The sequence below is a fragment of the Eptatretus burgeri genome, chromosome 9, assembly GCF_056783735.1.
Source record: "Eptatretus burgeri isolate ZD-2024b chromosome 9, Ebu_testis_v1, whole genome shotgun sequence".
NCBI lineage: Eukaryota > Metazoa > Chordata > Myxini > Myxiniformes > Myxinidae > Eptatretus > Eptatretus burgeri.
Window position 1 is genome coordinate 29,690,700 of NC_140969.1, and position 27,213 is coordinate 29,717,912.

General features: G+C 45.2%; 1 protein-coding gene across 5 annotated transcripts; it reads left to right on the forward strand.

The window, feature by feature from the left end:
* The first annotated feature begins 72 nt into the window (after positions 1-72).
* Positions 73-27,196, forward strand: PTGR2 (prostaglandin reductase 2). Of its 5 annotated transcripts, none has more exons than XM_085894567.1 (9): positions 73-487; positions 1,791-1,909; positions 8,843-9,034; positions 15,550-15,720; positions 16,224-16,433; positions 17,663-17,784; positions 22,042-22,129; positions 26,088-26,127; positions 26,271-27,196. In XM_085894567.1, exons 2-9 carry the CDS (start codon positions 1,871-1,873, stop codon positions 26,336-26,338), a joined length of 930 nt encoding a protein of 309 aa, XP_085750693.1. In that variant the 5' UTR covers positions 73-487; positions 1,791-1,870; the 3' UTR covers positions 26,339-27,196. The 5 variants fall into 5 exon arrangements, 4 of the variants coding, with proteins under 4 accessions (XP_085750693.1, XP_085750694.1, XP_085750692.1 ...); XM_085894568.1 differs by having other exon boundaries at positions 1,791-1,873; XR_015061524.1 differs by lacking the exons at positions 73-487; positions 26,271-27,196 and adding exons at positions 496-1,620; positions 18,466-18,858.
* The last annotated feature ends 17 nt before the right edge of the window (positions 27,197-27,213 follow it).

Consider the following 27,213-nt stretch of genomic DNA (forward strand, 5'->3'; position numbering starts at 1 on the left):
GTGGTGTTACAATGAATAAAACAAAAGAGATCATGGGACATGGCCTGCCAGACCAGAATAGAAAGGGCCCTATGCCGAGCACAACAAAACAGATCCAGTGTCTAATGCAGGTGTAGTCGATTTGTGGACTGCAGGCAACGTATTATGGTGCATCGACATGGCACAGACCTGTAAGGTTTGCACTGTCAGACCTTTAACGAACACAAAATAAAATGAAATAATTTTTTTTCTCTCTCTCTCCCACCTTGAGCCAGCAGTTAGTTGGTTACGAGTTGGCCCCGGGTGAGTAGCATCATTGCCTGTCGAGAGAGAGAGAGAAACCAATCTGTGCAGTGCAGCTTTGGAATGGGATTTGTAATTTGTTCAGCCAGCTGACGGGACTCACATACTCTTCATCGAAGGATACCGTGGGATCTTTATCATCCACAAACCAGCAGCAGCAGACTGGAAACCTGGCTTAACGTCCAAACAAGGGGCGGTGCACTTTGTGAGTCAACACACACCCTGGTTACTGAAGTTATGAAGCCACAGCGAGGTAAACACGTACACAGCTTACCAAGGTGAATGTGTACAGAGCTTACGGAGCCACACACAGGTATCGATCATAAAATAAGCCCTTTACACCAATGGCTCCAACTATGGCCCTCTTTACAACCAGGGCTTCAACAGTTCAGTTTTGATCAAAGGGTTAATGTATAGTCATGGTTCCACCAAAGTGGATTAGAAATGTGGGATGGATGATCCACTCCCCTCCAGCTGATAGTGTCTCAGCCTGCTCAGAAAGGATATCAGATCATTGCTCAGGATATACAGCAGTAGTAGTGATGGTACTAATGGTGATGGTAATTGTAGTACTGGCACTAGAGGTAGCAGTGGTGGTGTAGTATTGGCAGTAAATGTAGTAGTCATAAATAAAAACGAATAACAAACAACATCGATGAAAACAAACGTGAGGAGGTTGTTTCATATGCAGGCCATGGCTGCTTGATTCCATCATTTTCTGGAAGTGTTGCTGATGCAGTGCCCCTGTTACCAGGAAGCTGGTACTCATTTTGATGGCCTCAGAAGGATGGCAGGGTGAGTCAACCCACCTGGTGTTAATTCAGTGGCGAGAAATATGGGATCGAAATCAAGACCTAAGATCTTAAGCCAGCCATGTTAACCGTTAAATCAACACCAGGCTTAGATGAAGTGACGGAGAGTGAATCATCGATGCGGAAGTGACTGATTGGATAAACGGCTTTCTCACCTGACTTCCGTTCAGACGTCACGTATTCTGTACTACAGACCGCACTGTAGTACTGCATTTGGTTGGAGACGGTGTAAACATTTCTGATGTTTACACGATCAAATCATTTTTCCTGACCGTACTGGACCTGTAAAAGAGTAATTGTCATTCTGAGGAACCGGAACGCCATTAAAACCGAGGAACAACATCATTTTGGAAATCCTATCTGCTTTCAGTTCCACCTGAGACGAGTGAGACGAGGTCAGGGGAAAGGAAATCCCTCATAATACTCACATTCTTCATCGGTTAATAACATCGTCATCCCGTTGCTGGGAGACGCCAGCTCGTCGACTCGATGGACGTGCAGGCCGTGCTTTTACATTCTCGTCCAGGTGTTGCTCCAGGAACCTTATCAATCAGCACCTTCTCCTTTTATACATCACTACATTATAGTGCTGACACTCTCACACCTGACCTTGTTTGTAAGTGCGTACTGTGGCTCGCTATGAAATGGTTAAATGCCTTAATAATTATGTACGTGCTTCTGTGACTGTCCCAACAGGAAAGGATGCTGAACCAACAGAGGACAACTTTGAGTTGAGTGTCCACAAATTGCCAAGTGTGCTTGCCACAGGTTGGGTCATGGTGCGCACTTTGTGTCTATCTGTTGATCCTTACATGGTACGTAAGACTCGCTGAGAGTGCAGTGTTTTATTTATTTATTAATATTTATATATATATATATATATATATATATATATATATATATATATATATATATATATATATATATATATACATTTTTGGTTGCCAGGTGATTTGTTCCAACGCTGTCAGAATGCCTTTATTTTCTTGGCACAAATGTGGGACGATTCATTGATTTTTCTCGTTGGGTTTGATCAAATGTATCGAAGACAGGATAGCTGAGAGGTATGTGCACTCAGCTCTGAGCTGTATAGCCTGGATTCGAATCACGGCCCAAGTATAAAGTGTCACCCTGGTGTTTCACATGCAGGGCGAGGCATCAGTGTGTGGTCCGTGCCTCGGATGGACGTGAAGGCAGAGGATCAGTTTACCAGATGTGTTTCAACCCTGTGTGTTTGTTTGTTTGTGTGTGATCAGAATATTTCAAAAAGTTATGGAGGAGTTGTGACAAAACTTGTTGTACGGATTGGGTGTGTGACAAGGACGAATCGATTCGATTTTGGTGAAGATCGTGATCCTGATTCGATTCCGGATACGAGAATTTAAGTGATTCTTCACCATTGACAGATAAAAGACCAAAACAGATTTACAAGATATCTCAACACGTTATTGAGTGGTTGTGATAAAAGTTGATAGATGAGTTGTGGAGGTGACAAAAACAAGCTGATTAGCTTTTGGTTAAGGTCTGGATCTAGATCCGGCCTCTCAGTGGGGGATACAAAACGTAAACTGTTCAGCCTGGCAGAGGCATGCACTCGACCGAGTGACGTTCTCATTGGAAGGTGTTCGAGATCCCGGTGTCCTTCATGAGGAGTAGGTAAATTATTGCAAGAAATCTGAATGAATTCCAAATTCCTGCCCTGACTGATTGCTGTGAAGGCAATGAAAAAACCCCCCAGCACAATCAAATCACACAGCACAATCAAATCACACAGCACAATCAAACCAACCAGCACAATCAAACCAGCAAGCGGAATCAATCAAACCACACAGCACAATCAAAACCAACCATCACAATCAAAACCAACCAGCACAATCAAACCACCCAGCACAATCAAAGCAACCAGCACAATCAAACCAACCAGCACAATCAAACCAACCAGCACAATCAAACCAACCAGCACAATCACACCACACAGCACAATCAAACCAACCAGCACAATCAAACCAACCAGCACTATCCAAGCACCCAGCACAATCAAACCAACCAGCACAATCAAACCACCCAGCACAATCACACCACACAGCACAATCAAACCAACCAGCACAATCCAACCACCCAGCACAATCAAACCACCCAGCACAATCAAACCACCAAGTGGGATCAAAACCAACCATCACAATCAAAACCAAGCATCACAATCAAACCATCCAGCACAATCAAACCAACCAGCACAATCAAACCATCCAGCACAATCAAACCATCCATCACAATCAAAACCAACCATCACAATCAAACCAACACAATCAAACCAACCAGCACAATCAAACCACACAGCACAATCAAACCCCACAACACAATCAAACCAACCAGCACAATCAAACCAACCAGCACAATCAAACCAACCAGCACAATCAAACCAACCAGCACAATCAAACCAACCAGCACAATCACACCACACAGCACAATCAAACCAACCAGCACAATCAAACCAACCAGCACTATCCAACCACCCAGCACAATCAAACCAACCAGCACAATCAAACCACCCAGCACAATCACACCACACAGCACAATCAAACCAACCAGCACAATCCAACCACCCAGCACAATCAAACCACCCAGCACAATCAAACCACCAAGTGGGATCAAAACCAACCATCACAATCAAAACCAACCATCTCAATCAAACCATCCAGCACAATCAAACCAACCAGCACAATCAAACCATCCAGCACAATCAAACCATCCATCACAATCAAAACCAACCATCACAATCAAACCAACACAATCAAACCAACCAGCACAATCAAACCACACAGCACAATCAAACCCCACAACACAATCAAACCAACCAGCACAATCAAACCACGCAGCACAATCAATCCAACCAGCACAATCAAACCAACCAGCACAATCAAACCACACAGCACAATCAAACCAACCAGCACAATCAAACCAACCAGCACAATCAAACCAACCAGCACAATCAAACCACACAGCACAATCAAACCAACCAGCACAATCAAACCACACAGCACAATCAAACCAACCAGCACAATCAAACTAACCAGCACAATCAAACCACACAGCACAATCAAACCAACCAGCTCAATTAAACCACCCAGCACAATCAAACCACCAAGTGGGATGAAACCACCCAGCGCAATCAAAACCAACCACCACAATCAAAACCAACCATCACAATCAAACGATCCATCACAATCAAAACCAACCATCACAATCAAACCATCCAGCACAATCAAACCAACCAGCACAATCAAACCATCCAGCACAATCAAACCATCCATCACAATCAAAACCAACCATCACAATCAAACCAAAACAATCAAACCAACCAGCACAATCAAACCACACAGCACAATCAAGCCCCACAACACAATCAAACCAACCAGCACAATCAAACCACGCAGCACAATCAATCCAACCAGCACAATCAAACCAACCAGCACAATCAAACCACACAGCACAATCAAACCAACCAGCACAATCAAACCAACCACCACAATCAAACCAACCAGCACAATCAAACCACACAGCACAATCAAACCAACCAGCACAATCAAACCACACAACACAATCAAACCAACCAGCACAATCAAACTAACCAGCACAATCAAACCACACAGCACAATCAAACCAACCAGCACAATTAAACCACCCAGCACAATCAAACCAACCAGCACAAATAAACCATCCAGCACAATCAAAACCAACCAGCACAATCAAAACCAACCATCACAATCAAACCATCCAGCACAATCAAACCAACCAGCACAATCAAACCATCCAGCACAATCAAACCATCCATCACAATCAAAACCAACCATCACAATCAAACCAAAACAATCAAACCAACCAGCACAATCAAACCACACAGCACAATCAAACCCCACAACACAATCAAACCAACCAGCACAATCAAACCACGCAGCACAATCAAACCAACCAGCACAATCAAACCAACCAGCACAATCAAACCAACCAGCACAATCAAACCAACCAGCACAATCAAACCAACCAGCACAATCAAACCAACCAGCACAATCAAACCAACCAGCACAATCAAACCAACCAGCACAATCAAACCAACCAGGACAATCAAACCACACAGCACAATCAAACCAACCAGCACAATCAAACCACGCGGCACAATCAAACCAACCAGCACAATCAAACCAACCAGCACAATCAAACCAACCAGCACAATCAAACCAACCAGCACAATCAAACCAACCACCACAATCAACCCAACCACCACAATCAAACCAACCAGCACAATCAAACCAACCAGCACAACCAAACCAACCAGGACAATCAAACCACACAGCACAATCAAACCACACAGCACAATCAAACCAACCAGGACAATCAAACCACACAGCACAATCAAACCACACAGGACAATCAAACCAACCAGCACAATCAAACCAACCAGCACAATCAAACCACACAGCACAATCAAACCACACAGCACAATCAAACCAACCAGGACAATCAAACCACACAGCACAATCAAACCACACAGCACAATCAAACCAACCAGCACAATCAAACCAACCAGCACAATCAAACCACACAGCACAATCAAACCACACAGCACAATCAAACCAACCAGCACAATCAAACCACACAGCACAATCAAACCAACCAGCACAATCAAACCACACAGCACAATCAAACCACACAGCGCGAGCAAACCAACCAGCACACTCAAATCACACAGCCCTTTCAAACCACACAGCACAATCAAACCAACCAGCACAATCAAACCACACAGCACAATCAAACCAACCAGCACAATCAAACCAACCAGCACAATCAAACCACACAGCACAATCAAACCAACCAGCACAATCAAACCAACCAGCACAATCAAACCACACAGCACAATCAAACCAACCAGCGCAATCAAACCAACCAGCACAATCAAACCACACAGCACGAGCAAACCAACCAGCACAATCAAACCAACCAGAACAATCAAACCACACAGCACAATCAAACCACACAGCACAATCAAACCAACCAGGACAATCAAACCACACAGCACAATCAAACCACACAGCACAATCAAACCAACCAGCACAATCAAACCACACAGCACAATCAAACCAACCAGCACAATCAAACCATCCATCACAATCAAAACCAACCATCACAATCAAACCACACAGCACAATCAAACCACACAGCACAATCAAACCACACAGCACAATCAAACCAACCAGCACAATCAAACCAACCAGCACAATCAAACCACACAGCACAATCAAACCAACCAGCACAATCAAACCACACAGCACAATCAAACCAACCAGCACAATCAAACCAACCAGCACAATCAAACCAACCAGGACAATCAAACCACACAGCACAATCAAACCAACCAGCACAATCAAACCAACCAGCACAATCAAACCACACAGCACAATCAAACCACACAGCACAATCAAACCAACCAGCACAATCAAACCAACCAGCACAATCAAACCAACCAGCACAATCAAACCACACAGCACAATCAAACCAACCAGCACAATCAAACCAACCAGCACAATCAAACCACACAGCACAATCAAACCACACAGCACAATCAAACCAACCAGGACAATCAAACCACACAGCACAATCAATCCAACCAGCACAATCAAACCACACAGCACAATCAAACCAACCAGCACAATCAAACCAACCAGCACAATCAAACCAACCAGCACAATCAAATCAACCAGCACAATCAAACCACACAGCACAATCAAAACCAACCATCACAATCAAAACCAACCATCACAATCAAACCATCCAGCACAATCAAACCATCCATCACAATCAAAACCAACCATCACAATCAAACCAACACAATCAAACCAACCAGCACAATCAAACCATCCATCACAATCAAAACCAACCATCACAATCAAAACCAACCATCACAATCAAACCATCCAGCACAATCAAACCAACCAGCACAATCAAACCGACCAGCACAATCAAACCAACCAGCACAATCAAACCACACAGCACAATCAAAACCAACCATCACAATCAAAACCAACCATCACAATCACACCATCCAGCACAATCAAACCATCCATCACAATCAAAACCAACCATCACAATCAAACCAACACAATCAAACCAACCAGCACAATCAAACCACACAGCACAATCAAACCCCACAACACAATCAAACCAACCAGCACAATCAAACCACACAGCACAATCAAAACCAACCATCACAATCAAAACCAACCATCACAATCAAACCATCCAGCACAATCAAACCATCCATCACAATCAAAACCAACCATCACAATCAAACCAACACAATCAAACCAACCAGCACAATCAAACCACACAGCACAATCAAACCCCACAACACAATCAAACCACACAGCACAATCAAACCACGCAGCACAATCAAACCACGCAGCACAATCAATCCAACCAGCACAATCAAACCAACCAGGACAATCAAACCACACAGCACAATCAAACCACACAGCACAATCAAACCAACCAGCACAATCAAACCACCAAGCGGAATCAATCAAACCACACAGCACAATCAAACCACACAGCACAATCAAAACCAACCATCACAATCAAAACCAACCATCACAATCAAACCATCCAGCACAATCAAACCAACCAGCACAATTAAACCACACAGCACAATCAAACCAACCAGCACAATCAAACCACACAGCACAATCAAACCAACCAGCACAATCAAACCAACCAGCACAATCAAACCAACCTGCACAATCAAACCACACAGCACAATCAAGCCAACCAGCACAATCAAACCAACCAGCAGAATCAAACCAACCAGCACAATCAAACCACACAGCACAATCAAACCAACCAGCACAAGCAAACCACACAGCACAATCAAACCAACCAGCACAATCAAACCAACCAGCACAATCAAACCAACCAGCACAATCAAACCAACCAGCACAATCAAACCAACCAGCACAATCAAACCAACCAGCACAATCAAACCACACAGCACAATCAAACCAGCCAGCACAATCAAACCAACCAGCACAATCAAACCACACAGCACAATCAAACCAACCAGCACAATCAAACCAACCAGCACAATCAAACCAACCAGCACAATCAAACCAACCAGCACAATCAAACCACACAGCACAATCAAACCAACCAGCACAATCAAACCACACAGCACAATCAAACCAACCAGCACAATCAAACCAACCAGCACAATCAAACCATCCAGCACAATCAAACCACACAGCACAATCAAACCACACAGCACAATCAAACCACACAGCACAATCAAACCACACAGCACAATCAAACCAACCAGCACAATCAAACCACCCACCATAACCAAACCACCCAGCATAACCAAACCACCCAGTGTAATAAAACCACCTGGTCTTATCCTTGCCAAGAGGTTCCTTCTGCAATACCGATTCTCCACCAAGAGTGTGATATGGTCATGATCATGGTGATGATGATGATTATGATAGAGTTGAGATGGAGACATGGTGCCGGCTTGGTAAGCAGAATTACCTTTCTCTGTGTCACTTTCCATGTATTTCCTCGTTTAAATAAAAACAAAACGGACAGTAACAACAAAAAAAAATCTTTCGGAGTGCAAATCGAATAAATATTTTGCAACGCATTGGAATTTAAGAAAATAATGTGGTGTTTATTTCCTTCTGTTTTGTTGCCCATGCCTTCCTCAGCGTTGCCAAATGAATGCAGATACGGGGGCAGATTACCTGAGACCCTGGAAGCTTGGCAAAGCTATTGAGGGGACAGGTATAGGGCTGGTAGAGCAAAGTGAGTTTGAAGGTCTTGCCCCCGGTGACATTGTGCGCTCTTTTACCTGGCCCTGGCAGTTGCGTTCCACCCTGCCTGGTGCTTCACTCAATAAGGTGAGCTTACCTGAAAGCCGTATTATTTGTGCCCTTTCGAGAGAAAGGTTTATCAATAGCTCATGTATTGTGCTCCACGTCCATGTTAAATAGGGTAAAAGGAATTGAAGACATCGTCAACACGTACTGATAGAAATTTATATGAATGCAGGAGGATGTGGAGAGGTCACAAGGATTGTAATACATGAAGTGAGATGATTACGTTAGTTTATTAAATTAAATATAATCAGCTTTTATGGGTCATATCCTGTTGTCCAATCGACCTGTGTGGAGCAGGTATTTATAGAAGGCTCAATGCCATTTATTTTAAAATTTTCATGTTCAACATTTGTGTCGCGTATGCTGACACTGATAGAAATTTGTTGTTCGTGTTCACCTCTTGTAAACAAGGAAGCGATGGAAAATTGTGTTGGGATCGTCGTCCCTTGTATAGACGCGTCCCTTGTATCGTCCCTTGTATAGACGAGGTGTTAAGTTCGCCAGATCATTGTCAATGTGGAAGCCCAATCCCAAAAATGGGATTCACAGTGAAGTTGTGAAAAGTCACAGCAATGTTGTTTTCGCTCTTACAAGAGCCTCGACGTGGTATACTCAAAAAAAAGAAGGTCTTCCCATGATGCATTATCTTCAAATGTAAAATCTACATTTTAAAACGATCATGGCTCTGACTTATTGCGTTGTCGTCGTTTATTCAGTCATCCGTTAGCCGATTTGGTTTTATAACATGGACACTTGTTTTAACACCAATTTCAGAAACGGTTCCCATTTATTTTGAACTCGGACTTATTGTAAATTTCTTAGGAAACCCAGCAATGACAATTACTGCCACCTATTGTCCCACAAATGTGGAAGATCAGAACACAGGAGAAGCACTCTGCAATAGCCTGAGAAGGAGGAGGAGATTGGGACCACACTCTTTTTTTTGTTTGTTTGTTTTTTTTTGTATACCTTGGTCGAGGCTCATATGAGAGCTAACACACAACTCACAGCAAGGAGGCATGAGACAAGAGGGGCGGGAGTGGAAGGGACAAAACAGTGGGGAACAGACACATTAGGTGAACTGTGGAAGGGAGAGGGATGGGTTGGGACAGGGAACATGGCGAAGAGAAGATGGACATTACAGGGACTTTCAGGAAGGAAAGCAGGGGAATTGAAGGAAGTGGGCTTGGGTGGATTATCGGGGGTAGAAAAGATCGAGGATTTGGATGGGGGAAGATAAGAGGTGGTGGTGAACAGCTGTTTTGAAAGCCTGGAGGGAAGAATGAGGAAGTTTATTCCAAAGGAGGGAAAAAAGAGGAATGAAAGAGTGAAGATGAGCAGTGATTCGTGATTTTGGTAGTTTTACCAGAAGGGGGTTGTTGGCGGACCTTGAGCGCCCTGTGGAAATGTGGTGGGGACAAATCGCAGAGAGAGCAGGGGGGGCAAGGCTGGAGAGGAGACGGTAGAAGACAGAAAGACCACCGACCAACCTGCGGTGATTGAGTGAGAGGCCCAATGGCTCAGCTTCATTGCGGGAGATGCCGATGATCTTAAATGCCCTGGTTTCGACAGCGTGAAGCCGAGAAAGGTGGGAGGCAGGAGCACCAGCCCAGAGGGGAGAGCAGTACTCCATCAGGCTACGGACAAAAGCTTTGTAAGTGGTCAGGAGCTCAAGAGGGCCGAGGAAGGACTTAGCACGACGGAGGATTCCCAGTCGGCGACTGGCTTTTGAGGCGAGGTTGGAAATGTGACTTTCCCAGGAAAGGTCATGGCAGATAGTGAGACCCAGAAGCTTGAAAGAAAAGACTTCTTCCAGAGGATTGTTGAGAAAGTGGATGGGGGGGGTTTTCTAAATGGTCCTTTCGAAGAGACATAGTGAGAGTGTGAGATTTGTCTGGATTGAAAGACATGTTCCACGTGTTGGACCAGTTTGTGATTTTATCCATATCTGCAGTGAGTGAAGAAGCTGCTGCTTGCCGGTCTGAGGGATGACAGATGGTACGGCAGAGGGTGGAGTCGTCGGCAAAGAGATATAGAGGATTTTCCAGAGAGTCCGAGAGATCATTGATGAAAACCAGAAAAAGAACAGCGCTACCTTGAGGAACTCCAGCCTGCACAGGAAGAGGGGATGAAAGAACTCCATTTAGGGCCACACGTTGACTGCGACAGGAGAGCAAGTCTGCGAGCCATGAGTGGAGATGGCCTTGAATACCATGGGAAGAGAGTTTGGTGAGTAGTGCAGGGTGCCAGACTGTGTCAAAAGCACGTGATATGTCCAGGGATACGGCTCGGATTTCCTGTCTGGCATTGAGGACCTCCATCCATTGATGGGAGAGCAGAAGCAGCATATCCAGGGTAGAGTGATCTGGTCTGAAACTAAATTTATGATTGGAAATCAAGCCATTGGAGAAGAGGAAGGATTTCATGTCTGAAGCGATGATGGATTCCATAACCTTGCTGATGATTGGGAGAAGGCTGATTGGTCTGTAGTTACAGGGATCTGTTTTTGCACCTTTTTTATGCAGGGCAGTGATGTTAGCAGATTTCCAAGCAGATGGCAGATGACCTTGGGCAAATGAGAGGGTGAATAGAACAGAGAGAGGGTGAGCAAGAGCAGAAGAGCAGGCTTTGAGGACATGTGGGCTGATGCCGTCTGGACCGGTTGCAGACACGTGTGCAGAGCGTTGGTGCTGCCTAAGCAGTCTCCTTGGCTATTGGACACAATCCTGGATGTGTCGCCTCTCCGACACAGTACACCAGCATGCTGGCACTCATTTTGCCGACTTTGGAAGGATGACAGGCCGAGTTAACCCCACCTGGTATTAATTCAACAGCTGAACGGGATTTGAATTCAGGACCCTCGGATCCAAAGCCCACCACCCTAACCATTAAGCCAACACCAGGCATACAGCCTGTGAAGGGCCTTTTTAAAAGGCTCTGTCCAAAACATGCTCATTATAGCAAGGGACTTCAACGCATGAGTTACATTGGAAGATGCTCGTTTTCATTTTCATGACACGACAAATCGCAATGGCCAATTCCTCGTCGGCCTTACAACTGAAAAAAAAAAAACCCGTTTTTACAGCCATTTTTCCCTGCTGTGCAGGGGTTGGCTTTTTCTTGAGGCAATGTTTTATGGCCAGATGCCCTTCCTGACGCCAACCCTGTTCGCCTCTTACGACACACAGGGATATGGTACACCTATTCTAACCGGGGCATACACCGGGACCAGTATACTGGTACTCATTTCGCCGACCTCGGAAGGATGACAGGCTGAGTCAACCCCCTGGTGTTAATTCAGCAGCCTATGGGGCTTGAACTCAGGACCCTGGGATCCCAAGCCACCACCCTAACCAATAAGCCAACACCAGGCTTCCTTACAACTGAAAGGGGTCCTGAAATTGTTCACACTCGTTTCTGAAAGAAAGAAGGAAACTGTTGGACTTGCATCGACCCACACGGTAGCGAGTATTAGCAGACTATATCCTCGTTCATAAAAAAGTGGAGAAATCATGTGAAAGGTGCTGAACTGTGAAACTTAGCCTGAGGAAGAGTAAAAGTCTGCTGAGGAGAAACCAATCGGATTGGGTCAAACACAGAATTGCAGAAGGAAGATGCTGTAGAAATCCACGACAAGTTTCAGCTTCTTCTCAAAGATGCAGAAGAAACAGCAGTAGAAAGATACGACCATTTTTATCCGAGCTAACCAAGACGGAGCAAGGAAATTTATACCAAAAAGAAAGAAGGAAAATAAGAATTATCTTCCTAAAAACCCTATAGTAGTGAAGGCAAGAGAAAATACCAAACAATTATATGAAGCTTATCAATGTGATGCAAAGGAAAGCAACCGCTTCGAATACGAACAGGCGAAGAAAGCCTTAATAAAAGAGTATGACGATGCATGAGAGAACAACCTCAGGAAGGAAATTGAAGAAGTAGAGAAAGCACATATCAACTGCAAGTGTGAAAGGAGTTAGTGCCTCATAAACAACATTTGCTTAAGAAAGGCCTCGCAAAATTGTCGTATTAAAGGAAGTACCGATGTGGAAAGGATTAAGAACTGATTCAGTCGTTTTCACAATCTTCAGGCAGTCCACTGACAATAGAGGATGAACAGGAGGAAGCCTATAGTGTCTTAGAAGACCTTGCCATCAAGATGGCTCGGTTCGACATTGAATAATCCTACTATTAATATGAAATTGGTCACTGGCTTTGACACTAATACATATTTTTTATTAACTGAAGCATCAAAAAGCGACGTATATTGAACGAACAGTTTCAAATGGAGCTCCTCGCCGCCATTGTAGCATTCAAAGTGCATCAGATGTGGCAATACATGTGAATTGTTGCTCCCAGCTTGCTGGATCGATGACAGAAGACGCCATTTGCATTTTTGCCGCCTTAATCCCAATCCCGTTTGGAATCCCGTGCGGGCACGAGCAACCTGCTAGTACAACAAAATAAAGATGTCTTTAGTGAAAGGAAAGAGTTGTGGCGAAGGTGATGCACCACCAGAACTTCTTAAACGGTCTAATATCAACACCATCGTTCTTGACTTTTGTAATGCAGCAATAAATGGGAGAAGATAGGCCTAATAAACAATGGTCGATCTTAAATATAGTTCCCATTCCAAAATCAGGAGATCTCAGTCTTGGGAGCAACCATAGTGGTATTCACTTAATCTCAATAGTTGCCAAGATCTTCAATCACACGATTTTGAACTGAATCCATCCTGATCTTGATCAACACCTGAGGCCAAACCAAAATGGATTTTGGGTTGAAAGGAGAACAGCTGAACACATTATTGTCCTGTGAAGGCTAAGAGAAGGAATTAGTGCCTAGAACCATCCTGCAATAATTCCATTCATTAATTTTTCGAAAAGCCTTTAACTTCACCCATTGTGGCAAGATGATGATGATCCTATCAGCACAGGGAATTCCTGATCAACTTGTGAAGGTGATTTTAAATACATATAGGTACACACATGCCAAGATACACCTACCCGATGGAGAAACACAGCTTTTCAAAATTCTAGCCAGGGTATTACAGGGAGACGCCCTTAGCCCTCACTTGTTTGTAATAGTGCTTGATTACACACTCAGAAACACTATCAACGGCAAGGAGGAATCTAGGTTCCAACTGGAATGAGTAAAAAGTAGAAATCAGACCGGAGGTTCTTACTGATCTTGACATTGCCGATGATGTAGCCTTATTTATCAGAAGAAATTGATTCAGCGCAAGAACTTCTAAAGAGGTCGAAACAAGTGCCAGTAAAGTAGGGCTAACAATTAATGCCAATTAAATAAAAGTGATGGCATTCAACGAGTCAAGAGAAGTTTCAATCAAATCAAGCAATGGAATAAAACTTGACAGTTAATGACTTCATGTATCTTGGTTCCTGGGTAAACACAACTGCTCAGGATATCAAAGGAAAGCTGTCACATGGAGAGCTTGCAACAAACTTTCAAGAATATGGAAGTTGACACTCTCGGCGTATCAAGGAACGAGTGTTCACGGTAACCGTTGAGTGTCTTACTTTATGGAAGTGAAGCATGGACCCTTAATACTGTTACGAATTTGGAAGTTTACTGCACTCAACATACAGATCCTATAGCTCAGTTATATCGATAAGTAAATGTGGATAGATAGCTCCCTTTTCCCTTGTCTAATGGGAATTAAATGTACGTGCGCTGTGCATTATTTTAATAGTTAGGATTTTTACACCCCTTATAACAACAACACACCTTCACCTTGGACGACGTGGGTATTTAGGTAAATTGAAATTGGCAATCGACCCTACCCCACGTGGCCGACCTGTTGGCGAACTTCGGTCCGATAAGGGACCCGTCGGCTCTGGAGTTATCCGGGGTGACGACCTATACATTCCGGGTGATCGGTGGAGCCGACTCTACAGCTCCATCTGGTGGTCGTGCTCGTCGCCGAGACCCGGCCCGCAACAATACAACCCATAAGAAGGGACTTGATGGATGCTTTACTCGACTTCTTCATTCAGCTTTCAATGTCCGTTGGTCTGAACATAAAACAAATCAAGAGCTCTATGGTTCGCTTCCAAGGCTGTCGGATAAACTCGGAAGAAGATGTCTCAGGTTGTCTGGGCACTGCTACCGCCGCAAAAAAGGAACCCGTTTCCAATCTTGTACTCTGGACACATATACACGGAAGGCCAAGCGGACTAGCTGTCAACTACATCAACATGTTACAGGATATGAGCCTGGAGATAGAGGAACTACACACAGCAATGCCCGATGGAGAGGACTGGAAGCTGAGGATCAATGCCATCTGAGTTCTGCCGAAAGAGCCAACTTAAGAAAAAGAAGACTGCTAATATGAAAAGACTACTGTGGTTCTGCCTTTTGTGTTTGTTTGATTCTTAACTTCAAAGTCATCCATTGAAAAAGCTCCGTTTCAAAAGATTGTCAGCACCTCCAAACATTTTAATGTACATCATACCCTTCATAGTTTCTTTGGCTTCAATTGTTTCCCATTAGTTATACTGTTTCACATTCACCTCCAGATTGATCCTGCCATTGTTGGGGGCCACGTCTCTCACTTCCTGGGTGCTGTAGGACTGTCTGGCCTGACTGCTTTATTGGGAATCAGAGTGAAGGGGCACATTCGTCAAAATGCAAATCAGACTGTGCTCATCAGTGGGGCTGCTGGATCGTGCGGACACCTGGCTGGTCAGGTGAGGGCAGAAACGCTATTATCATGCAAAGCATGTTGAAGTTTAATTGTTTTGAAACAATTGCATTGTCGACTTTAAAATGTTAATTTATATGGTATTCAAATTCAAACCTGGAATCCTAAAAGAGTCCATTTGTCAATGCCAGATATTTCTGATTATGAGAGGCTTTTTCTCGGAGGAAATGAACCTTCATTGTAGAGCACTTTATTCTCCCCAGGCTGTAGATTGTCCATGATTAGTTTACAGCTGACGTGTGAAGGAAGCAGCAAACTTGGTGTCCTGAGTTCTGGACTTCAACAGGAAAAACTGTAATTGACGTGTAGCTGTGTTTATCTGCACTTGCTTGCAACTGGCCAAGCTTTGTAATTTATTTACTTATTTGGTGGGGATGGAGGGTTGGTAATGGAAGTATGAACTTAATTTTATATTATTGCTGACAAAGAAATGAGGCATGTGCCTCATAAGTCTGATTCTATTGTAAACATCACGTGTTTAACCTACAGATTGCGCGATTGGAGGGTGCCGCCACTGTGGTTGGAATTTGCGGCTCTGAAGAGAAGTGCCGTGTACTGGTCGAGGAGCTCGGGTTTGACGGTGCCATAAACTACAAAAAGAAGAATGTAGAAGCTGAATTGCAGTCGTGTTGCCCTCGTGGTATCGATGTCTACTTCGATAACGTTGGCGGTGACATCAGTAACTCGGTCATTCGACAGGTGATCACATCAGCCATTCTCCTTGCTTCAATTGATATGAAAGGTTTGAACATGGGGAAAAAAGTACCCAAGCATACTGCAATAACCTGAGGAATCATGCATGCATCAGCAATTTTTTTTGTTATACATAGTCAAGGCTCGTGGAAGAGCGAGAGCAGAATGGAAGGGAACAAAATGGAAAGGGGGAAACACCGACAGCAGAATAGAAGTGAGAGTGAGATCAAAGGGAGCGGAAGAAGGAGACATGGGGGTGAACAAGCTGCACACAAGCTGAATGAAACACGGCAAGAAGAGGAAGGGAAAAGGTGAGGATGAAACAGAAAAGGAACAAATGACCCGACAACAACCAAACAAAAAGAGGTGAGGGAGGGGGGGGAGAAATCACAAAGACGTGGAAAAAAGGAGTGCTTGGGAGCAAGGTCATTTTGGGTGGAAGAGATCATGAGTATGGATGGGGAGTGACCTGAGGTAGTGGTGAACAGCTGTCTTCTAGCCCTGGAGGGAAGAATGGCACGAAACAGATTGGGCAAGATGGTTCCACAGCGTGAGGGAAAGAGGAACACATTAGTGCAGGTGAGCAGTGAGCCTGGATTTTGGGAGTTTAACAAGAAGAGGGTTACTGGCAGACCGGGTTTGCCCTGCAGGAACCAGGGAGGTTGTAAGTTGTTAAAAGTTCTGATTGGCCAAGGAAAGACTTTGCACGACGGAGGACGCCAGCCTGGTTGTGGACGCGATCTTGGAAATATGGTCATGCACATCTTTGTACGAGAACATTTTCATTGTCGACCATTATTTAACCCTGACAAGAAAACTATATCAATGATTTATGAGGAATTCCCCCTTATTATGTTAAACTGTACTTTATATACTTTGGACTTGAGCATTTTTCTTGAGTAAGGCAATTTGGTGCACTTTGAGACACCCATACCAGCAGTATTTCTTGTCCAATAATAAGTGGTGTGTGTGTGTGTGTGTGTGTGTGTGTGTGTGTGTGTGTGTGTGTGTGTGTGTGTGTGTGTGTGTGTGTGTGTGTGTGTGTGTGTGTGTGTGTGTGTGTGTGTGTGTGTGTGTGTGTGTGTGTGTGTGTGTGTGGAGGAAGAGGAGAGGAGAGAAAAAAAAAACACAGAGAGAGAGAGACAGACAGACAGACAGACATCGATATATCTTTGAGAAATTCACTGCAATTTGCCTCAAATTGTTTTAACTAGTTACTCCGGTCCTCTTACCAGATGAACGAAGGTGGTCACATCGTGTTATGTGGACAAATATCTCAGTACAACAAGGATGTACCATATCCTCCGCCGCTGCTGAACGACATTGAGCAGGTTCTGCATCAGAGGAGCATTACTCGGTACGTCTCATCAAATAATTATTTGGGTATGGGGTGTATTCCAGTAGATATGTGTTTGGGTCCATCACACTTAGTTCAGAGTTACATCATGGTCCTTGCAAGATACCATGCTCATTTTATTGAGAAATATATTTTGATGTCAGTCACAGTAGCCATATTCAAAATGGCCACCAGAAATCAATTGGTCGCATGAGTACAGTAATTATTTAACAGTGTCATGGCTGATAATGCGCTGCTTTCTTCCAGGAAATTGATGTAAACTCTAAGCAATGCAATATGATGTATGAATGGTTTTGCTTGGGATATAAAAACAAAACAAAAAAACGTTGTAATGCATGCCTTGAGAGAGTATACTCACAGAAGACTCTTCACTGGTGATATTTTCTTGGTACAGGACGAATACCTTGGGTTGCGTTTGCTAAATATTGTGAAAAATATTGCTACGGATATGGCTGAGGGTTTAATTGGGGAATAGATTATACTAGTTATTTCATTCGTACATGATTAGCATAAGTGTACGTAATAAGTGTATGACGAGGCAATGTCGAGTTTTATTTTGTGAAGCCCTCCTTTTCCCTCCCAAAATATTTGTGTCTAAACCCCCCATTTCCCCATCTTTATGTTTTATGTGGTTTTCCCCATTGTGATCTAGGCCTTTATGCGTTTTCATTTCATAAACAGCACTGAAGGCATGACCAAGCTTGGAGATTCCATCACGCATCTCCAGCAGGACTGATGCGTGATCAGAAAATTACCAGTCTGCCGAGCCAATGAACACAAGGCCAGCAAGTCGAGGTTCCGCCCTGTCGAGTTGATAAAAAGAAGACGTGCACGGCACGGCTCACTTTTTGCTTCCTGTTCAACCCTTGCTCCTTGTTGCTGAAGTCCTCCTGTCCAGGCTTTTTGAGGGTTGGTGCCATTCTGTAGGACGTCCTCTGGCCATCTGGTTCATGCCCCAAGGGTCACTGGCAACTACGGTGATCTCGCCCACCGTCCCTTTTCACCTCCCCAGAGTGACTCTGGGCAGATGGGCCTTCAAGCATGTGTCGTAGAGAGTTTTGGCATATAAATCGGGTGCGAGCAGAAATGTCTGTCTCTGTCTCTGTCTCTGTCTCTGTCTCTGTCTCTGTCTCTGTCTCTGTCTCTGTCTCTGTCTCTGTCTCTCTGTCTCTCTGTCTCTCTGTCTCTGTCTCTGTCTCTCTGTCTCTCTGTCTCTCTCTCTCTCTCTCTGTCTCTCTCTCTCTCTCTCTCTCTCTCTCTCTCTCTGTCTCTCTCTCTCTCTCTCTCTCTTTCTCTCTCTCTCTCTCTCTCTCTCTCTCTCTCTCTCTCTCTCTCTCTCTCTCTCTCTCTCTCTCTCTCTCTCTTCCCCTCCTGTAAACCCCAGCATGAGTGAGTTAAGGACATAGATAAATAAGTGTGATGTTGGAACTGTGGGCACGAGGAGTTATTTTTATTTATTGTACAGACGGTGACCGCTGTTAGCGGCCATGGTTTCTTTCCCTTCACCCACCGTCCCTATTTATTGTGGATGATACATTTTTGTTTATGAGGATCTGCATACTGTGGCCATTCTTGGGGTGCGGAACTCTCATCGTGCATATAATTCATTGGTACGAAAAACCCACACGCGTATCAATACGGGACTATCAAAATGACGTATGAATGCTAAACGAGGCCGTGTGTGTGTGTGTGTGTGTGTGTGTGTGTGTGTGTGTGTGTGTGTGTGTGTGTGTGTGTGTGTGTGTGTGTGTGTGTGTGTGTGTGTGTGTGTGTGTGTGTGTGTGTGTGTGTTTTCACCGACTCGGTTTGGCTTCACCGACTTTTTAATCTGCCGTTGCGAGCACGAAATCTGCAATTCAAATCGTCTTTTTCAACATAATTTTCAGCATTTAAATGAAAGAGTGGTAATTTCAAAATGGTGAACCATAATTGTTCTGTTTCTAAATGAAAACCGGACTCACGAAAATATAGAAAATACGAGAAATATCCGTGGATGAGAAGTGTTAAGTTTGTACCATTTCCTTTTCGTACAAGCCAGCAGTGGCACTGTAAATAGCACACATACACACGTACACAGACAGGTGGTTCTCCTTTTACCAAAAGATGCAAAAATCTCGTATAATTTCTCTTGTGGCTCCCGAACCAAACCAAAAGTACAAATATTGATTTCGGCACTCATATCCCATAAAGCTCCCACTCCCACCTCCCCCCTTCTGACCCAACATGACTAATAGTAAATATCATCATTTTAAACTTACCCTGTGCATCGAGAAGCCCCAGGTATGACCTTCCCATTGGTGTAACGAAACACCAAAAGTCAGGCCAGGCCAGATAAGATCTGTGACTTGCTATGGGTAACATGTAAACCCAAACTAACCCGTTCATGGTCGAGTGTTTGGTGACTAAACTGGCTTCCCCCACCAGGTCCCCCTGGTGTGGAGGATGTATGGACATGGACACCCAGCAGGATTAAATACAAAACCTGGCAAAGGTTGGAGGAGCTCCTTGTGAGGCAACGGCCATCCATATCCGGTGCCAACTGCGTCTGCAGACGTCCTCCTGCAGTTGGTTACCTTCCCTCAGATGTTGGTGGCAGGATTTGCACTCCGGCTACCGTAAAACACTTAATTCCGCAAAAACACACTGAGGTGCTTGTTTGCAGCGAACGGTGCTGAGGTGTCGTCCACCAGGGTTAACCTGAGGTGGTCCCTTTGGGTGGGTGCCTGGAATATCCTATCCCTAAGAGATGGTGATGGGCCAGGCGTCTGCTTGGGGGATGGCAAGACAGAGGCCCCTGAAGTACTGATGGAAAGTGGACGCAGCGAAGCGATGTGGCGCATGCTCCCCATATACTGTATTTATGTATGTACGTATGTAAAATCAGATAATGTCTCCCTCTGGGAAATCTGCCTGAATGTTGGTAATGACGGCATTGTTTTTTCCAATTGCAGATGTCCATTAAATAAATCACCAAGCCTGCCATGTTCACACGAGGTAATCCCACAAGGTTCAAAGCCCACTCACTGATGGGGATTATCGGGGAGGAGATTGGGACCATACTTTGTGCAGAGCGTTGGTGCTGCTTAAGCAGTCTCCTTGGCTATTGGGCACAATCCTGGACGGGTCGCCACTCCGACACAGTATACCAGCATGCTGGCACTCATTTTGCCGACCTCGGAAGGATGACAGGCCAAGTTAACCCCACCTGGTATTAATTCAACAGCTGAGCTGGATTTGAGCTCAGGACCCTCGGATCCAAAGCCCACCACCCTAACCATTAAGCCAACACCACGCATTATCAGGGAGGTTGGGTAGAATGCGCCATCCACAAGTCTTGCACGCGCCCATAATCATCAGGAGTTTTAACAGTCCGTCCTGCAAGATATCAACTTTTTGGGCGAGTTGATCAGAAAGTTCTCCAAATCTTTGTTGTGCAGAGGCACATTCCTTTGTCTTATGCACATTTCCAAGTATTTTCAGCTTCTTTTAGAAGCTTTGTGAGCCATTTTATGCTACAATCCCTATCTGGCACGCATGATATTTGTCCGGCCGCCCCGATGAACCTCGTTGCTCAGGGGTTTCTACACATGCGCATCGAGTATTCTGGAGTGGATTAGTCATTTCAAAAGTCCTGTATTTGGAATGTAGCATCTTAAGTCACCATGAAAACGCGATCAGTCACCGACTGTGCTCAGTGCTTTGACATTAACCGACGGCCGAGCGTCCTGCCTGCTTTTATTTTTTTTTTTTTTTTTGACTTTCCTATAACATGCCAGTGTTTGTCTGTACAACTTCCTATCAACTCTCTCACCGATTCACACGTCATCACCAAACTTACAATTCTGTTTACGCAATATAAATATGTACAGTACTTCCCACACGTCTATTAAATTTTGCTTGGCCCAATCAAAAGTAGACTTTTTGTCAGTGTTCACCATGTTAGACGACATCATGACATTCCAGTGGTGGTGCTTCAAGTCATGGGATTGTTGTCTCCATGTACTCGTTTTGTCACATGATTATTTGTTGTACTATCAAATGCTGTTCCATCCCAACCACAAATCCTTCCTTGATGTGTATATCCACTAGTTGGTAAAATTGAGTCAGATGTCTTTTTTTTGGCCATGAGTAATGTAAAGCACAGATGGGATCAATGCCAAATAGGCCAAACTAGATGTTATAAATCATAAAAATTTTGATCTTGATTACATGGAAGTTGCCCAAGACAACTTCTCAGGATTGTTCACTTGTTTGCAGCGAACGATTTCTCGTGCTTCATTACCAAGAGAGGTTTGCAGAAAGTGTAGCCCAGCTTGCTGCTTGGTTGGCTGATGGAAAGTTAAAGGTGAGCAAATAATTAGCGCAGAAATGACAAAATGCTGGGCATTGCAACACTAAGCTCATCTCCCAAATGAACATGGTGCTAACACTTTGTATGAAGTGGCAAGCTTACAGACTGCATGCAACTTGCTCAAATAAGTGAGTTTCAGTTTTGCTGTGCAAGTAACTGCTGTAACAATTGCCCAGTGTATCGATGTGCCAGAGTAACGATTGCCCTGCTCGATGGCAGATTGCCCAGTGTATGGACGTGCAGGAGTAACGATTGCCCTACTCAATGTGCCCGAGTAACGATTGCCCTGCTCAATGGCAGATTGCCCAGTGTATAGACATGCCAGAGTAACGATTGCTCTGCTCGATGGCAGATTGCCCATGTATTGACATGTAGGAGTAACGATTGCCCCGCTCGACATACCCGAGTAACGATTGCTATGCTCGATGGAAGATTGCCCAGTGTATTGATGTGCAGGAGTAACGATTGTTCTGCTCGATGGCGGATTGCCCATGTATTGACATGTAGGAGTAACGATTGCTCTGCTCGATGGCAGATTGCCCATGTATTGACATGTAGGAGTAATGATTACCCCACTCGACATGCCAGAGTAACGATTGCTCTGCTCGATGGCAGATTGCCCATGTATTGACGTGCAGAAGTAACGATTGCCCCGCTTGACATGCCCGAGTAACGATTGCTATGCTCGATGGAAGATTGCCCATGTATTGACGTGTAGGAGTAACGATTTCCCCGCTTGACGTGCCAGAGTAACGATTGCTATGCTCGATGGAAGATTGCCCAGTGTATTGATGTGCAGGAGTAACGATTGTTCTGCTCGATGGCAGATTGCCCATGTATTGACATGTAGGAGTAACGATTGCTCTGCTCGATGGCAGATTGCCCATGTATTGACATGTAGGAGTAATGATTACCCCACTCGACATGCCAGAGTAACGATTGCTCTGCTCGATGGCAGATTGCCCATGTATTGACGTGCAGGAGTAACGATTGCCCCGCTTGACGTGCCAGAGTAACGATTACCCCACTCGACATGCCAGAGTAACGATTGCTCTGCTCGATGGCAGATTGCCCATGTATTGACGTGCAGGAGTAACCATTGCCCCGCTTGACATGCCAGAGTAACGATTACCCCACTCGACATGCCAGAGTAACGATTGCTCTGCTCGATGGCAGATTGCCCATGTATTGACGTGCAGGAGTGACCATTGCCCCGCTTGACGTGCCCGAGTAACGATTACCCCACTCGACATGCCAGAGTAACGATTGCTCTGCTCGATGGCAGATTGCCCATGTATTGACGTGCAGGAGTAACGATTGCCCCGCTTGACATGCCCGAGTAACGATTGCTATGCTCGATGGAAGATTGCCCATGTATTGACGTGTAGGAGTAACGATTTCCCCGCTTGACGTGCCAGAGTAACGATTGCTATGCTCGATGGAAGATTGCCCAGTGTATTGATGTGCAGGAGTAACGATTGTTCTGCTCGATGGCAGATTGCCCATGTATTGACATGTAGGAGTAATGATTGCTCTGCTCGATGGCAGATTGCTCATGTATTGACATGCAGGAGTAATGATTAACCCACTCGACATGCCAGAGTAACGATTTCCCCGCTTGACGTGCCAGAGTAACGATTGCTATGCTCGATGGAAGATTGCCCAGTGTATTGATGTGCAGGAGTAATGATTGCCCTGCTCAATGGCAGATTGCCCAGTGTATAGACATGCCAGAGTAACGATTGCTCTGCTCGATGGCAGATTGCCCATGTATTGACGTGCAGGAGTAACGATTGCCACGCTTGACGTGCCCGAGTAACGATTACCCCACTCGACATGCCAGAGTAACGATTGCTCTGCTTGATGGCAGATTGCTCATGTATTGACGTGCAGGAGTAACGATTGCCCCGCTTGACATGCCCGAGTAACGATTGCTCTGCTCGATGGCAGATTGCCCATGTATTGACATGTAGGAGTAATGATTACCCCACTCGACATGCCAGAGTAACGATTGCTCTGCTCGATGGCAGATTGCCCATGTATTGACGTGCAGGAGTAACGATTGCTCTGCTCGATGGCAGATTGCCCATGTATTGACATGTAGGAGTAATGATTACCCCACTCGACATGCCAGAGTAACGATTGCTCTGCTCGATGGCAGATTGCCCATGTATTGACATGCCCGAGTAACGATTGCTCTGCTCGATGGCAGATTGCCCATGTATTGACATGTAGGAGTAATGATTACCCCACTCGACATGCCAGAGTAACGATTGCTCTGCTCGATGGCAGATTGCCCATGTATTGACGTGCAGGAGTAACGATTGCCCCGCTCGACATGCCCGAGTAACGATTGCTATGCTCGATGGAAGATTGCCCAGTGTATTGATGTGCAGGAGTAACGATTGTTCTGCTCGATGGCAGATTGCCCATGTATTGACATGTAGGAGTAACGATTGCTCTGCTCGATGGCAGATTGCCCATGTATTGACATGTAGGAGTAATGATTACCCCACTCGACATGCCAGAGTAACGATTGCTCTGCTCGATGGCAGATTGCCCATGTATTGACGTGCAGGAGTAACGATTGCCCCGCTCGACATGCCCGAGTAACGATTGCTATGCTCGATGGAAGATTGCCCAGTGTATTGATGTGCAGGAGTAACGATTGTTCTGCTCGATGGCAGATTGCCCATGTATTGACATGTAGGAGTAACGATTGCTCTGCTCGATGGCAGATTGCCCATGTATTGACATGTAGGAGTAATGATTACCCCACTCGACATGCCAGAGTAACGATTGCTCTGCTCGATGGCAGATTGCCCATGTATTGACGTGCAGGAGTAACGATTGCCCCGCTCGACATGCCCGAGTAACGATTGCTATGCTCGATGGAAGATTGCCCAGTGTATTGATGTGCAGGAGTAACGATTGTTCTGCTCGATGGCAGATTGCCCATGTATTGACATGTAGGAGTAACGATTGCTCTGCTCGATGGCAGATTGCCCATGTATTGACATGTAGGAGTAATGATTACCCCACTCGACATGCCAGAGTAACGATTGCTCTGCTCGATGGCAGATTGCCCATGTATTGACGTGCAGGAGTAACGATTGCCCCGCTCGACATGCCCGAGTAACGATTGCTATGCTCGATGGAAGATTGCCCAGTGTATTGATGTGCAGGAGTAACGATTGTTCTGCTCGATGGCAGATTGCCCATGTATTGACATGTAGGAGTAACGATTGCTCTGCTCGATGGCAGATTGCCCATGTATTGACATGTAGGAGTAATGATTACCCCACTCGACATGCCAGAGTAACGATTGCTCTGCTCGATGGCAGATTGCCCATGTATTGACGTGCAGGAGTAACGATTGCCCCGCTCGACATGCCCGAGTAACGATTGCTATGCTCGATGGAAGATTGCCCAGTGTATTGATGTGCAGGAGTAACGATTGTTCTGCTCGATGGCAGATTGCCCATGTATTGACATGTAGGAGTAACGATTGCTCTGCTCGATGGCAGATTGCCCATGTATTGACATGTAGGAGTAATGATTACCCCACTCGACATGCCAGAGTAACGATTGCTATGCTCGATGGCAGATTGCCCATGTATTGACGTGCAGGAGTAACGATTGCCCCGCTCGACATGCCCGAGTAACGATTGCTCTGCTCGATGGAAGATTGCCCAGTGTATTGACGTGCAGGAGTAACGATTGCCCTACTTGATGTGCCCGAGTAACGATTGCCCATTGCATTGCTGTGCCAGAGTAACAACCCCCAGGTGTATGAACGTGTCTGAGTAACACCCCCCCCCCCCACCGGTGTATTGCTGTGAATCAATTTGTGTGACAGAATGAATTAAATGATTTGTTAATTTGTATGAACTGGAAAGAGATTTGTTCAAGTTAAGTCGTGAAATCGATGTATCCACTTTTTTCACTTCAGGTTCGTGAAACTGTTGAACACGGTCTCAGTAAAGCTGGAGGTAAAAAAAAGTTTCTGTACTGCTTAAAAACTACCACCTTCACCATTTACTTTTGCCTCGCCACAACCACCAAATAATTTCCTTTATTACTAAGCCTATATTTTCATCGGAATATACCCCCAACCCTCATGTTTCCTCTACAGCAGCCTTTGTGTCGATGATGCGAGGAGGGAACATCGGCAAACAGATCGTCACCATCGCTGACCTGTGATGTCCAGGATCTTCCTTAATTGTGTTGTTTGTACTCACATCCCTATCTGGTTCCTTTACTTTTGGTTGAAGTGCCAAAGTGTTCCGTAACTACAATTGCAGGTGTGTGCGTGCGTGCGTGTGTGTGTGTGTGTTTGTGCGTGCGTGCGTGCGTGTGTGTGTGTGTGTGTGTGTGTTTGTGCGTGCGTGCGTGCGTGCGTGCGTGTGTGTGTGTTTGTGCGTGCGTGCGTGCGTGCGTGTGTGTGTGTTTGTGCGTGCGTGCGTGCGTGTGTGTGTGTGTTTGTGCGTGCGTGCGTGCGTGTGTGTGTGTGTGTGTGTGTGTTTGTGCGTGCGTGCGTGCGTGCGTGCGTGTGTGTGTGTTTGTGCGTGCGTGCGTGTGTGTGTGTGAGTGTGTGTGTGTGTTTGTGCGTGCGTGCGTGCGTGTGTGTGTGTGTTTGTGCATGCGTGCGTGCGTGCGTGCGTGTGTGTGTGTGTTTGTGCGTGCGTGCGTGCGTGTGTGTGTGTTTGTGCGTGCGTGTGTGTGTGTGTGTGTGTGTGTGTGTGTGTGTGTGTGTGTGTGTGTGTGCGTGCGTGTGTGCGTGCGTGCGTGCGTGTGTTTTCCACTTCCTATTGGCAAAACCAAACGGAAACTTCAGGGCTATTGCGTACATGCTTCAGACCTTAGAGTTTGAAAATGTAAGAATTGTATTCAGATGGTTAAACGTCTCTTGTACATTTCACATTATACCACAAGCAAGCACGGTTGCTTTGGCATCAATTCCGATTGCTGGGCATCACCGTACGTCCACATGATGTACCTGCACAAACGATTTGACCGTCATATCTTTATTCTGTCAAATAAATATGAAAGGAAATCAAATGTTCCTGACCACCTTT